The following is a 14,189-nucleotide window of genomic DNA, read 5'->3' as shown; positions in this document are numbered from 1 at the left end:
TCTCTTGGACCAAGCACACAACCAACATGCTAAGGCCCAGATGGCATCTGACCATCCCTTGTTTAGAAAAATAAAGTTTATTTGAATTACTTGAACACTGGATTGTGTAGTGATGCATTTTCAGTGAAGAGTGGGGGATGGAGAGAGCTTAACCCAAGGTAATTGAATTGCAAAAATATATGCTTTCTGATTTTGAATTTAAAAGTAACCTTTGTTACAAATTCCCATGTAATAGTTCTGTATCCAAATTAAACCTGCCACATTTTCTATCCCCTGCATCGCTGATTGAATCAAACTAAAAATGAACATTCCTTTTCTCTCCTTTTGATTTCCTCTGTCCATTTTTCAGCGTACTTTAAGCATCCCTGCAATTCCCAATAGCAATGTCACAATAATGACAGAAAAAAAATGTGGCCTTTCATAAACCACTAAAGTGTGTTCTTGCCTCAAAAATCCCAGAGGCCCTATGTCTTCAAAGTAGATTGGTTCTCCACGTATAACCCTCATTTGTACATAATCAATTGTGATCTCATTCTCTGTAAAAGAAAATGTCTCACTGGCTCTGATTTCCTTCTGACGTTTCTATCTCACTTTATTAACATATTATACTTGGTTCCTGCTTTGCAGCCTTAAGGGACGTCCAAACCAGAAAAGTGCTTTGCTTGTACTTCAGGGTTGGAAGCAGGAATGCAACTGTTTTCCAGTTCTGAATGCCTCATTTTTAAAGAAGGAAATAAAAACTCCAGGAAGGGTACTTGAATATATTGTCAAGCCTGCCTTTCGCTCTTGGCCTTAACGTACAGAACTGTACATAATTATTTAGAACAGTACTCATATAAAGCCATGCCAGTGAAACTAGCTTTGCCAAATTTATCAGAGCCTGCTACAGGCAGAGACACTGGCACCATCTCAAAGAAATCCACATGTGCTAATATGAACTAGGAATTTTTGTAATTTTTATTATGCCTTTTGGGAAAAACATCCTTTCAATAAAAAGACACTCCATCATTTCTCTATTTAAAAAAACAACTTTTTTTTTTAATTCTGGAGAATTTAACTTCTCCCTTTTATCTGGGTAGGGAACTGAACCTATGGGCCAAATATTTGAATCATAAGGAAGATGAAAAAATAACTATTTAAATGGTGAGCCAGAATCCCAAAACAGAAGTGGTCCTTGTAACATTATTGCTTCTCTTTATTTCTAAATATATTGCAGCACTGTAATTTATTAATTGTGCTTATAACTGTGACATGGCGGTTGAGCTGAATAGATAGAAATATTTTTAAATATAACTAAAAATATAGCATTTATCCAATTCTGATGACTAACCCTCAGTATAAGCAGATATATATATATATGTTTACTATATATAGTACATATACTATTTTAATATATATATATAGCATACTATATATACTATTTTAAAGTTTTACAAATTTTCAAGCCACTTTTATATAAAAGGTTGCAAAAATGGATGTGACTTTGTTGTATTGCTCAATTTGAATATCGTATTAAGAGTTCTCCATAGGACAAAAGTATTTATATCTACCACTTAAGTACACTTTTAAAAATCTACAATTTGATATATCAGCTATTCATTAATAGAAGAAATATATTCCATTAAAGAATACCTACTATATCCAAGCCTTCCTTTCAAAAATGAATTCTAACAGGTGTTTATTTTCACGAATTTACAGAATGAATGAGAATCAGACCTGTTTTTTGCCCAAAGTCTTGGCTAGGGCCGTGATTTGAATCCAGGTCTTTCTGATTCTAAAATTATTTCCCCTTTTTATGTTGTCTCTTTCTAAGGAAAAAAATCAGACAGATCAATCAGTGTCTACAAGAAAAAAATCTAGGGCACTGAAAAAAAAGGCCAAATCTAAAAGGTAACTCAAAGAAAAAGCTAAATTTTACCCAAAATAAAATTGAAGACAAAAGTGCAATACATCAAAATTCATTAAGAGATAGCCATACATTTTTTTTAGATAAAAGGAGTTTTATTAGATGAGTATGAATTTACAGATAAACTTGAAGGGAAAGGTAAAAAGTTATGTGTGAAGCAGTCAAGGAAGACTCAATTAGAGGGAAAATTAAGCTTAATTATACTCATTGTTCTAGGGATAATCCTCTAAAGACTTTCTTTGTTTTGTACAGCACAGAAATTCCGGAAGAGTGGGCAAAGGGCCAGGGGAAAACCTTGATAAGATCTAACACTTCTGTGAGAACACAAGTTTAGGAAGCTGTACAACGGCCTTTAGCTTAACTACCCGGAGATTAGCCGGAGTCAGTGGCATGTGCTCTGCAGGCCAGACGCAGAGAAGGGAAATATGTTATGCCATGTCCATGGAAGCTCCTTCCGGCCAAGTCTATCGAGGTCTGTTCTATAATTTGAGAGGGAAGAACTAGACACATACAGCTACCTGCATCTGATTCAAATTGCTCCCCCGAAAAGTCCCACTACTGCAAGAACCGCTGCCAACCAGGAGTATTCACATCAAATGGCGATTTCAGTTATTCATACTACAGAACTGGATTCTCTTAGTAGCACAACATCGGACACCCTCCAGGAAGAAGACTGCGGAAACCATCACGGCGCCAGAAGAAAAGAGAACCCAAACTTCAGTCACCTGGGATCAGGGTAAAGGCAGGTGGCTATGCTTTCTCTCAAAGCACACAGCAAGGACTGCTACAACAATAATTAATTAATGGACATTTGATTGACCAAACCTGAATTCTTGCAGGGGGGGAGAGGAATATTCCACCCGAGACCATTCCACCCGAGACCACTGGGAAACAGTGCCTGGCTTACTGCACAGGGGCTCAAATACTCTAGATATTAATTTATGTGCCAAGGAATACCAGCAACATGTTTTTATCTCTCAACCTTCTAAGTAGGCTCTCAAAATGGGTATAACAGTGGCTGAAAGCTCTGAAGCAGGAAGCACAGGCAAAGAGTGAAAAATCTCAAGAATGTGTTAAAGGCAATACCTCTACCCTACACCTTGGTGCTGGGCTCAGCTTTGTACCCTCATATGTCACATTTGGGAACCAGGGACCCGTTCAGACTATGTTATCATCACCTGATTCTGTACATCTAACTACTCCAGAGAACACTTTCCAAATGTCCCGGGTAACCTGAGCATGATATGAGATTTATTTCTTAATCTAATGTTTAGATCACCACAGTTTTTGACATTGCAGTATCAGCATTCATTTTGAAACCTTGGCAAAGAATTAAAGTACCAATCCTACCCGCCTGTCTGCCTAACACTGCAGGGCTCTATTACAGTGAAAAGCAGGAGACACGTTTTATCGTTTTCCATCAACACAAAGCATAGTGACCATCACCTAATGGACTACTGTGAAATCTAAGTTATAAACCTGAAAATATTTCTAAATCTCATGCCATTTTAGTGTGACCATACAAAAATCTCTTTATTTAACCCATAGTTTTTAACCTCTGGACCAAGATAGAGTAGCTTGCAGTTTCCCTCATAAGAACAACAACAACAAAAAACCTGTAAACACATGCACACAAAATGCTTTATCATAGCACTATATACACATTACCACCAGGTAAACAAGTCAGAAGGACCGAATGATATCAGGATATCTTGCTGTTTTTTTTTTTTTAACACAGTGATGAGGAATGATTATCTATCCTGTAGGCCAATGCACCCGAAGAGGCCAGCTTGTAGCCAGCAGGTAGTTCTCTGTACTGTACATATGTAGATGAGCCTGCTGTTCCCAGCCCAGAGGTAATAAAGGCAGAATCTGTCACCGCCTTGGTTCTGTTGTGCACGCCTGGCGTCACCCAAAGTCTTAACTCAGCCAGTCACCTGACAACGTGCAGCTGCTATGGGCTGCTTTTGTTTGATCTGGAATATTCTTGCTTCGATTTTAAGCTTGCGTATGATGAATGAATCACTAAAGAAAATATTACCTAAGCAACCAAAATTCAGAACCAGATTCCAGTTCTGTATTGCTAATTATCATCTTTGCTAACTACTTCACCAAATACTCAGAGAAACATAAATTAAACAAGTAATTAATAGCATTTTTCACTTATAAAACTGGGAATTTTAGAAAATAATAATAAACCACAGTTGACAATGATAAGGTGACAGTAAATATTAATTGGTACCACTTTTCAAGATTGAAATTTGGCAAAAATATTATACTCTTTGACCCAGAAATTCAGAATTTATTCTAATGAAATAATCATTGATGCAGACAATAATACACAAATAAAGAGGATCCTCGTGGGACCATTTATCATGTGAAACAACCTCAGTAACAGGGGGAATGTGTGCATTCACACATTGAACTACTATTGAGCCATTAAGATTCAAGAAGACTCTTTAAAGATAGGAAAACTCATTACAAAACATTCATGTTATTTAGTATCTAGCATTCCCTAAAGTTAACTCATTGGTTGCCCTCAATGAGTTCATTAACAAGGCATGCATTGTCTTTTAAAGCACCAATAGGATGTGAGTTTCTGAGCAGTCATAGATTTTAGGACAATTTCAAATAGAGACTAAGAACAATGGAATATTATTAGAATAATATGTTGAAACTGGCTACATTTTCCTCTCTCAGGTTCACGTGGCTTTTTAAAACTGATTTTCTGCTGTAGGAGTTCTGGTCCCCAACTTAAACCAGGCCTCTGACTGGATCCTCTACCCAGGTTCACAATACTAAAAGAAAGTAGTAGAATAATTTGTTATTATAAACGGGGTCACGATCCCATTAGATGATTGCCATTAGAAATTAGCAAATTTGAGCTAAAAACAAAACAAAACAAAAAAACATTCAAGCTATTTTTTCTAATCAGCCCCCAATTTATATCACAATCAATTCTTCATCATGAGGAATTGCTCCCAAAATTTGTAGCTATGACTACAATAAACGCAATCACATTTAAAATATCCTCAAAGATTTTATTTAAACCAAAGTTGCTTTGATATAGAAAAATCTCAGCTTTGTAATTAGCTATATTCGACCTTGTGAAATACATGCATCCAAAGTACATAAGCCAAAAGATACAGAAAACTCACGTAGAAGAACCCAAGTGGACCAGAGATATATGGCATCTTCATTCCCAAAAGATACTTGACTTGTGAAGTCACGACGTGAGTGGCGGCCCCAGTTGTCATTGCACTGATAACGGGCTCTGTAAGCAGGAAAGTGGCACTTCCCAGTTGCAGCACAAACATGGCCACCTAAAACAGTGAAAGAAGAGTCAGATGGCACTTTCAGATGAAATTTCCCAAGGTTCCTGGAGGGATTACTATCTGCTACATTTTCATTTTCATTTACACAAACACAGAGAAATGATGTGAAACAGATTTCTTCAAGTTTATGTATTCAATTGCTAGGGTTTTCTTGAGAACTTTACTAGATTCCAAGACTTCCCAGTGTGTTATTGGGTACAATGTAACCGATTCAATTAAAATTTTAACACTATTTTTTTCTAAATACTGGCTTTTCTTTTTTTCTCTTTTTTAAATGATCACGCATGTTACAAAAAATATGTAAAGATCTGTTAATATGTAGGACTCTGTAGGGGAGAATCACATTTGCACTATCATATCTGTAAATTTACAAACAAAACTACAATTTAAAAAACATTATTCACCATACTCTGTAGGCTTAAAAACACAAAATCACGAGGAGAGAAAGACAGTCCTTGAGTTTCTCCTGGGTTCTGAGAAACGGGAACATACAGTCTTGAACAGATATTCTGGCAAGCGGCTTTTGGGGCCAATGTTTAGTAAGAGGATATCAGGAGTTATTTGTATGTGGGGAAGAACAGAGGCATGTGGTAAAGGGATATGTCTTAGGAAACCCAGGAATCAGTAGAAAAATCATTTTCCTTAAATATTTTCTCGCTATTCTCACCATCATCCTGCATCTTCAAACCGTTTAATTCCCAGACAAAATCATTAACTCTAAGGAGAAGCTGTTCCCTAAACTCTGCAGGGCAAAAGAACAAAGGGAAGAGTCAAAATTCTTCCCTATACTAAACTGCCTTAACATGTCCTTCCTTTGCTAGAGTGACAGTTTTTAGGATATGGCCCTTTCTCTGGCTAAATACAGCTGGATAAACTCAGTCACAGAAACTGCAAAAAGTAAATGTTACTCATTTGAAAGTAACAGTGAGTTATAAACATGATTATCCACCCTGGAGAAGGGAAACCAACATCAGGCTGATATATCCTTTCAACATGTTAATTATAATATTTGCCAGGTTTTAAAATTTTGTTGAATTATAGATTAACTATTAGAGAAATCAGTGGGAAAGATAGCAATGAGATTGCCATGTATTAAGAGGTCACAGTAATGAAACAGAGATTAAAGAGCTATCTGGTAGCATCACAGCATAATTTGCAAAATATATCATTTCTACGTTGCCATTTTATTGCAATGCCACCTGCCCCAAACAATGAAGTTCTGAACTTATATCAGAGTGTAGTGGAGTTTCCTGGACTCATATCTAGAAACCTAATTCTAGACATCATCACATGCTGGTAGAAAACCAGCTTCAATTCTCTGAGCCTCGTCATCATCTGTTGATGTCTGTCCTAGCTGTCATACAGAGTTGCAGAAGGAGAATGTGAAATCATACATGAAAGAGCTTTGAAACCCATTAAACGTGCAACATGTGTAATATACCAGAAACATCGTGAGGAGTCATACGTATTTACCTACTATGGAAAACCAGCTATTAGTTGTGAAAAATGTAGAAAGGACACATCACATTTTCCAACTCTGGAAAACCTGAAAGAATTTATCAGTGAAGAAAGAACTTTATCTGAGTTGTTTTGCAGTTTAGCAGCCCCCTTTATTCAATATGTAGTAAAGAAAACAATATGGGCTGCCAAAGTAGAAAGCAGGCAATCTGCTACTTCCAACAGAGGATGCCAAAGCAGCAGCTTTTGCTACTAGCATTTTTAAGAAACTATATGTCAGTTTATCAATGTAGAAATGTTGGGAGGGAAATGTCCAATCAGCCAAAGATGTGAATACAAGTGGAACACACTGATCTTGGCAAATCTTGATACATAGTCTTGGTTTTCATCCTGAGAACACAATGAGTTACGAAAAATATTGAACCAATTTTCCCCATGTAGTTCTCTACTAGTAAATTAGTTCTGACTGAGCATATTAACTCTTTCAGGCCATGAAGATGAAAGTATATTATTGGGATAAAATGAACACCAGTTAATTTTTCAGTTAAATGGAACATAGAAGCATCCTATATCTTTGAAATGGTGAAACCTATTTGCCTATAGGGAATGTTATGGGTAAATGGAAGAGTCGGAAGCTCTGATTATGTTTATTATGTTTATTTTATTATGATTATGTTAAGTAATCATATCTTCATTGATTTTGAGAAGCAACTCTTTGGGGAGGCCTTATAAAGACCATCACCATTTTACCTTCTATAATATTATTATTATGATGATTGTTATTATCTGTTTCCTAAATTCCAGCTCCTACTTAGAGGGGTTAATAATCTGTTCCCGAGAAACAAAGATCACTTAACCTGAAGTGAGTAAGCACCTACAGCTAAACCATTTATCTTTTAGCAGCAGCTTCTCTGTCATTTTCAAAACATGAGTGTTAAAAAAGAAAGGGTCCAGAAAAAGTACAATATATAAAGAGTTCAACCATTTCAAGTGCTGAAAAATGAAAACCTAACCATTACACAGGAACCAGTAAAGACGGGGCATCTTCTTTTAAAACGTATCCAAAGACTCAACATATTTTTGTAATATTCTACTTGTACATGCTTTTATACTTAAAAAAACTTTCCAGAAAGAGATAACTCCCTGAAATGGAGAGTTCTTGACTGAAAAGTCAACAAGTCCCTTAAGACCTCAGGCCTGATACAAAGCACTGGGCATGTGAAGGATGATTGCAAACATGTGAGATTTAATTGAGGCAAAATTACTCTTTCTGCATGACAACATTCTCCATAATCTAAGACAATGGCAGACACTTAAAGAATAAAAGAAGAAGAAGAAATTTAAGAATTCTGCATTCCCCTACCACCCAAATTCCTATAGTGAATTCTCATTGAGGTTAGGCATCTTGTATATGCTAGAGGCTGATGTATATAGCTTGAGGGGAACAAGCACCCAAGCAATACAGGCTTTGCAAAAGGGTTCACAGATGGGATCACTTTTATCTTGGAACATAAATATATGCAATGGGAGTCTTTCTAGAATTTTTTGTTGGAGGCCCAGTATTTAAATTTTATGCCATTGTTAAGGAATTTTTTTAAGCTATAACTTAATAAACAGCTACATCAGCTCATTTACTAACAATACAGATAATAGTAATTCTAACTGGCCAGCCAAGTCCTAAAATTTGACCATGCAACATTTTATGAGAAACTGAATTTCAAACAATGAGTTTCAGCTCTTCATAGTAATGCAGATGTTCTGGGCAAATGCTGAAAATCTCTGACACACATTATCAAGGTTCATGAACACAATACTATTTGGTAATGCTTGTATAAAGAGCATCTGTTCTATATAAATTGAATGTATCTCAGATTATTTTTTGAAAGTGGCTTCTAAATATGAAAAAAAGGAGGGGGTATAGTAGAAACAACTACATTACCCAAGTCCATGGAATATAGCATGTATTTCAGTGTCTGGGGTTTGCCTGCAAGATGGCTTTTTACCCTATATCAAATCATTTCTTCATCCATTCAATAAATATTTATTCAATACCTACCAGGAACTAGGCACCAGATCGTTGCAAAATATAGCACTAAAGACTCAGACACACTTTTAAAAAGTTTATATAGAGATGCAAAATTATGATTGGGGATGGGGAAGATGATGGGAATGCTAATCGGGGGTATAAAGAAAAGAAATATAGCTCTTCGGAAGGTAAATTCTGATAAACTGTTTGGGTGGAGGCTGAAACATTAAACGCTCTGTGTGGTTTGCTGAGCAGGGTATGCAGGCTTGGGAGGAGAGCTAAATCGCTCATGAGGATAAAACAATTGAGTGTTGAATATGAATATGGCAGAAAAAGCCATTGCGTGGCCAGAGGACTTGAAAGTAAAAATGTCAGATGAATATTTGTGATATTTATGAATTTTTGGTTGTGAAGTGCTGGATGTAAAACCCTCCTCCTAACTATTCAATGATAAGAAGGAATGGGCTATCAAGTCATTCAAAGAAATGAGTACATCTTAAATGCATAATTTAAGTGAAAAAAATAAAGAGACTACATAGCACATGATTACATTTATATGGCATTAGGGAAAAGGCAAAACTATAGTGATGAAAAGATCAGCAGTTGTCAGGAGTTCGGGGGTGGAGGTGTAATAGGTGAAGCACAAGGTATTTTTTAGGGCAGTGAAGCTATTCTTATGATACTATAATGATGGATATATGACATCATGAATTTTTCAATACCCATAGATCTTTTTAGCCCAAAGAATGAACCTAAATGTATGAAAATTAAAAAAAAAACAAAACCATTTAAGAGGTTGGGGGGTTGCAGAGTGGAATGCAGAATGTGACAAAAGAATTCAAAGGGCAGTCGCTTCTCTATTTTCTGTCTATAAGTTTTGCCTTTTACAGCATGTCAAGTGAATAGGGTTATATGTTATGTAGACATTCAGACTGGCTAGATGTACATAATAACCTCAACGAAGAGATGAAGGAAAAAGGTGCTGACCTAAATAAATTTGGAAATGTACGGAGTCTGTAAGACTAATAGACTAATATAAGAGAGACTGGGCATAAGCACTGTACTCCAGTTGATAAAAATTTTCCCATGTGGATATGGGTTAAACTTCTGAAAACACTGCAAATATATACTGGAATTAAACCCTTGAGGAATTCAAGAGAAAGAAATTATTAGAAGCATTCCAGAAAATGGGAAGAGAATGAGAACTACCACAAAAGCAGGAGAAAATGGAATACTTTTGAGGACATGGAGTCTCTACTTTAGAAAAAGCACAACTACCCAAAAGGAAGCACGAGAAAATAAAACAAGAAATTTTGAAGTCAGAATATAGAGTTTCTTAAAAGTAGTAAAAAGGGAGTTTTGCAAGAATGACTAACATCATATATTTACTAAATACCTGATTGTGCCAAAAGTATGCTGTTCACTGGCTCAAAATCAGAGCTGTGCTTTGGTAGAAGTAACTCAATAATAGAATGTGGAGCAAATGGCCTTTTAACAGGTTATTTATTATAAAAGTGCTTTTGAAGGTAAAAGGACAGAGTTCCTAAATAGACACTGCAGGAGTCAAGGACAGAGATGAGTAAAATGCTGGACTCGTCCAAGTTAATTAATGCTTAAGAAACCAATGCAATTTTTAATTTAATTTTTCATTGTGGAATATATCAGAAATCCATTGGATTTAAGTATTATTTTTACTTGGAGAGTCAGAACTGCGAGGGACGGACAAAGCTTTGACTCTTCTGCCTCCCTGGCTGCCCCAGCTAATTAAAACAATGAAATTGTAAAATGGGGAGATCGTATCATGATATTTTTAAAAGACATAGCGGGAATTGGGATTTAAAAGAGTATTTGTATTTTCATTTTTCATCTGGTGTGAGTGGGGAGAGTTATGGAGAGATGTGGGAGATTTCATTGTCTACTTCTCTTCACATTTGAACTAGACTGATCTGGCAAAATCCATGACCATATTGCAGAAATTATAGTAAGTGTGCTTATTCCTGTTTCATTAAGAACTATGGGACAATTTAAACAGATATAGAAAAAAAGTTCCTATATCCTGGTGAGTGATGGAGGAAGATAGTGGTAAGTCAAAAAGGTAAAAAAAATTCTATTTTAGTTATTTAGCTTAGTGATGTCACTAACATTTATTTGACTTTTTCCTATTCAATTTATTCAGCTCATATTTATTAAGTACAAACTTCCGCAGCAAGAGAGCTTTACAATCTCTGTTCTATAGAGACTCACAATCTAGAAAGGGAGACAAATATGTGAAACATTTTTGTGGTAGATTGAGAAGCCCTATGATGCAGGTCGTGTACAATAGCCTATGGGAGCATCTAGGAGGAGTCACTTATAACCAAGGTTTGGAGCGTTCAGGGAAGGTTTTTCTGGATTTTCATACTTGAGCTGCACCTTGAAGGACTAGGAGGAGCATACGGATGGGGTGGGAGAGAGCCTTCAAATGTCCGGAACACAGCAGCACATTATTGTAAGTCCATGAACAAAGATGAGTGGGAGTAGGGCTGGAAGAGGAAGGACAGAGGCACGTATGACACCAGAAGGAAAGACAGGAGGTAAAGACTGGGACTGCGTAACTTAATGAAACCTGGAAAGGTCATTAAGGATGGTCATAAAGTGTACGAATAGGAGAATGCTTTTACATGAAGGAGAACATGTGAATGTCAACATTGCAAGGTGCTGAAAATGGATGGTATATGGAAAAAATATAATCAATGCAAACTAGAGTCTATGGTCAACAGTAACACTGTAATATGCCTCCAGTAAATGTAACAAAGGAAATATACCAAAGCCAGATGTCAAGAGTGGAATACAAGGGAGGAGTATAAAATTCTTGGTGTTGATGTTTCTCTTTATTTATTTTATTTTATTTTTATTTTTATGCTTCATTTTCCTTTTCCTTCCTCTTCCTCTTTATTTGCAGAAGAAATGGAAATGTCCTCATATAGATTGTGGTGGTGAATGCATCACTATGTGAGTACACTGGGAACCACTGATTGTTTAGTTAGGATGGATTGTATGGTGTGTGAATAAAACTATTTAAACAATAAACAGTGAGATACAAGTGCTGGAGAAAATGTGGAGAGAAGGATGTCCTGTTCCCTATTCACTGTTGGTAGAGAAATAGAATGGAGCAGCCCATCTGGAGGGCAGTGTGGTGGTTCCACAGGAAGCTAAGTATAGGATTGCTATATGATTCAGTAACCCCATTATTAGGTATGCACTTAGAAAGAATTGAAAGCAGGAACACAAATGGACATGGCAGCAGTATTTACAATTTGAAATGTATACAGTTGGGCTAAGGATACATCTGGTGAGGAACTAAAGGGAAAACTGTGTTCTATACACACAATAGAATATAGAGCTGATGCAAGAAGGAATGAAGTTGTGAGGCATGCAACCAGGTGAATGAACCTTGAGGACAGTATGTTGAACGAAATAAGCCAGAAGAGAAAAGACTAACATTACAATGCCTCACTAATATGGGCTAACTAAAATAGTGCAAGCTCTTAAGAATTTAATCCAAGAGCAAAGGCTATCAGGGGGAGGCTTATTATAAAGGTTGCTAGCTTGTAAGCTCTTAAGGCAGTCACATCTATTCCTGAGTTTAACAGTTATTTCTAAATTCTGAGATGCTGAGCTCTTTGTGTATAACCCGGTTAGTCCCTAGAACTTTGGGTATCTATGAGACACCTGAGACTCAGAGCTAGAGTTCTGCAGATATGAAAGTCAGCATTACTCCATACAGCAACTGTTTAAAAAGCTGAAAAATAGAGCAGACTGCAATTAGAGATATGAAGGAAGTTGATCTGAGTAGGACTAAGGTAAATCAGACTAAAGGGCAAAGGAGGATATTGACTGTGTTTTAAAACTTCAACCTGGTGTGAGATCAAAGGAAGAGATGCTTATTTGGTGCAAAATTTATATTTTCTGTAGCACACTGTCTAATTTAACTTTATATGGTCAGTTTATTTGAACACCACAATTACATGGAACCTTGAATAAGGAGTGAGATCTGGTTGGCTTGTACAGGTTAGTGTGATGCTCTGGTATATCCCTGAGTAATTTGGGCAGAGAATAAAAAAGTACTTGCAAAACCTCCTTGAGGGACTGGGGAAAATTGTGGAAATATTAAACTTCCCCACCTGAGGAAGTTCAGATATTCTCATAAGCATTGGGGATTACCAATTTAATAGGGCAACCCCACGACTTTGTTGCTTGCCCTTAGTTTATTCCTGCAGAGGAGAAGCTAAGACTGCTTATAATTATGCCTAATCAGAAAACCTTTTTTATTGCTCAGATGTGGCCTCTTTCTTGAAACCAACTCAGCAGGTAAACCCACTGCCTTCCCCCCTACAGGGGACATGACTTCCAGGGGTGTAAAACTCCCTGGCAGGTGTATGGGTGAGTCAGTGGTAGAATGCTTACCTTCCATGCGGGAGACCTGGGTTCGATTCCAGGACCATACACCAAAAGTTAAAAAAAAAAAAAACTTCCTGGCAACAAGGGACATGACTTCCGGAAATGAACCTGGTCCTGGCACTGTGGGATTCAGAAAAAATTCTTAAACAAAAGGGGGAAGAAAAATGAAACAAAATAAAGTTTAAGTGGCTGAGAGATTTTAAATACAGTCGAAAGGTCATCCTGGAGGTTATTCTTATGCAGTACATATATGTCACTTTTTAGTTTTTAATGGATTAGAATAGCTAAAAGGAAATACTTGAAACTGTTGAACTGTATTCCAATACATGATTCTTGAAGATGACTGCAAAACTATATAACTTATATGATGTGCTCTTGTAATTTTGAAAACCTTGTGGCTGACACTTTACCCAGTGTATGGGCAGATGCGTAAAAAATATAAGTATAATAAATAAATAATAGGGGGAGTAAGAGGAATGAGATGTTCTTTTTCATTTTTGTTTTTAAATGTATTGTTTGGGAGTAATGAAAATGTTCAAACATTGTGTTGATGAATGCAAAATTATATGATGATACTGTGAACCACTGATTGTTCACTTTGAATGATTACAGGGTACGTGAATATATCTCAATAAAATTGCATTTAAGAAAAAGATGATGCAGGCACACAGTCATGAAGTCAGGGAGATGGCCCTGCCACATGAGACAAGGCTAGTACACAGGCTGCCACTTCTATTAAAGAGGTATTGGGGAATAAACTAGCACAATGCCAAGTCCTAAAGTTATTAAACTAAATTTTAAGTGTCCTTGCTTGCTTGCTTCAGGTGAGTTCAGAAAACTGTGTCATATAGCAGTTTAAGACAGTACGTACTGGAATCCGATTCCTACTCTTCCAATTCCTTATTGTGAGATTCTAAATTGCTTCACATTTCAGTTAAGCAACTGTGAAATGGGGAAAATAACATTATTTATTTAATGAAGTGTTGGTGAGAATTTAATGTATTAATACATGTAGTGATCTTAG

At 36.5% G+C, this 14,189-nt stretch overlaps 1 protein-coding gene across 2 annotated transcripts in view; it reads right to left on the bottom strand.

The window, feature by feature from the left end:
• The window catches only part of SLC26A7 (solute carrier family 26 member 7), a 125,163-nt gene that overhangs the window by 69,384 nt on the left and 41,590 nt on the right, over window positions 1-14,189 (bottom strand). For both annotated transcript variants that reach the window (XM_077167175.1, XM_077167176.1), the window contains exon 4: window positions 5,065-5,229. In XM_077167175.1, the coding sequence (XP_077023290.1) occupies window positions 5,065-5,229 (165 nt within the window). The remainder of the gene's footprint in view (window positions 1-5,064; window positions 5,230-14,189) is intronic.

Source organism: Tamandua tetradactyla, chromosome 6 (assembly GCF_023851605.1).
Source record: "Tamandua tetradactyla isolate mTamTet1 chromosome 6, mTamTet1.pri, whole genome shotgun sequence".
NCBI classification, from domain to species: Eukaryota; Metazoa; Chordata; class Mammalia; order Pilosa; family Myrmecophagidae; genus Tamandua; species Tamandua tetradactyla.
This window is presented reverse-complemented; position numbering and strand designations above follow the sequence as displayed.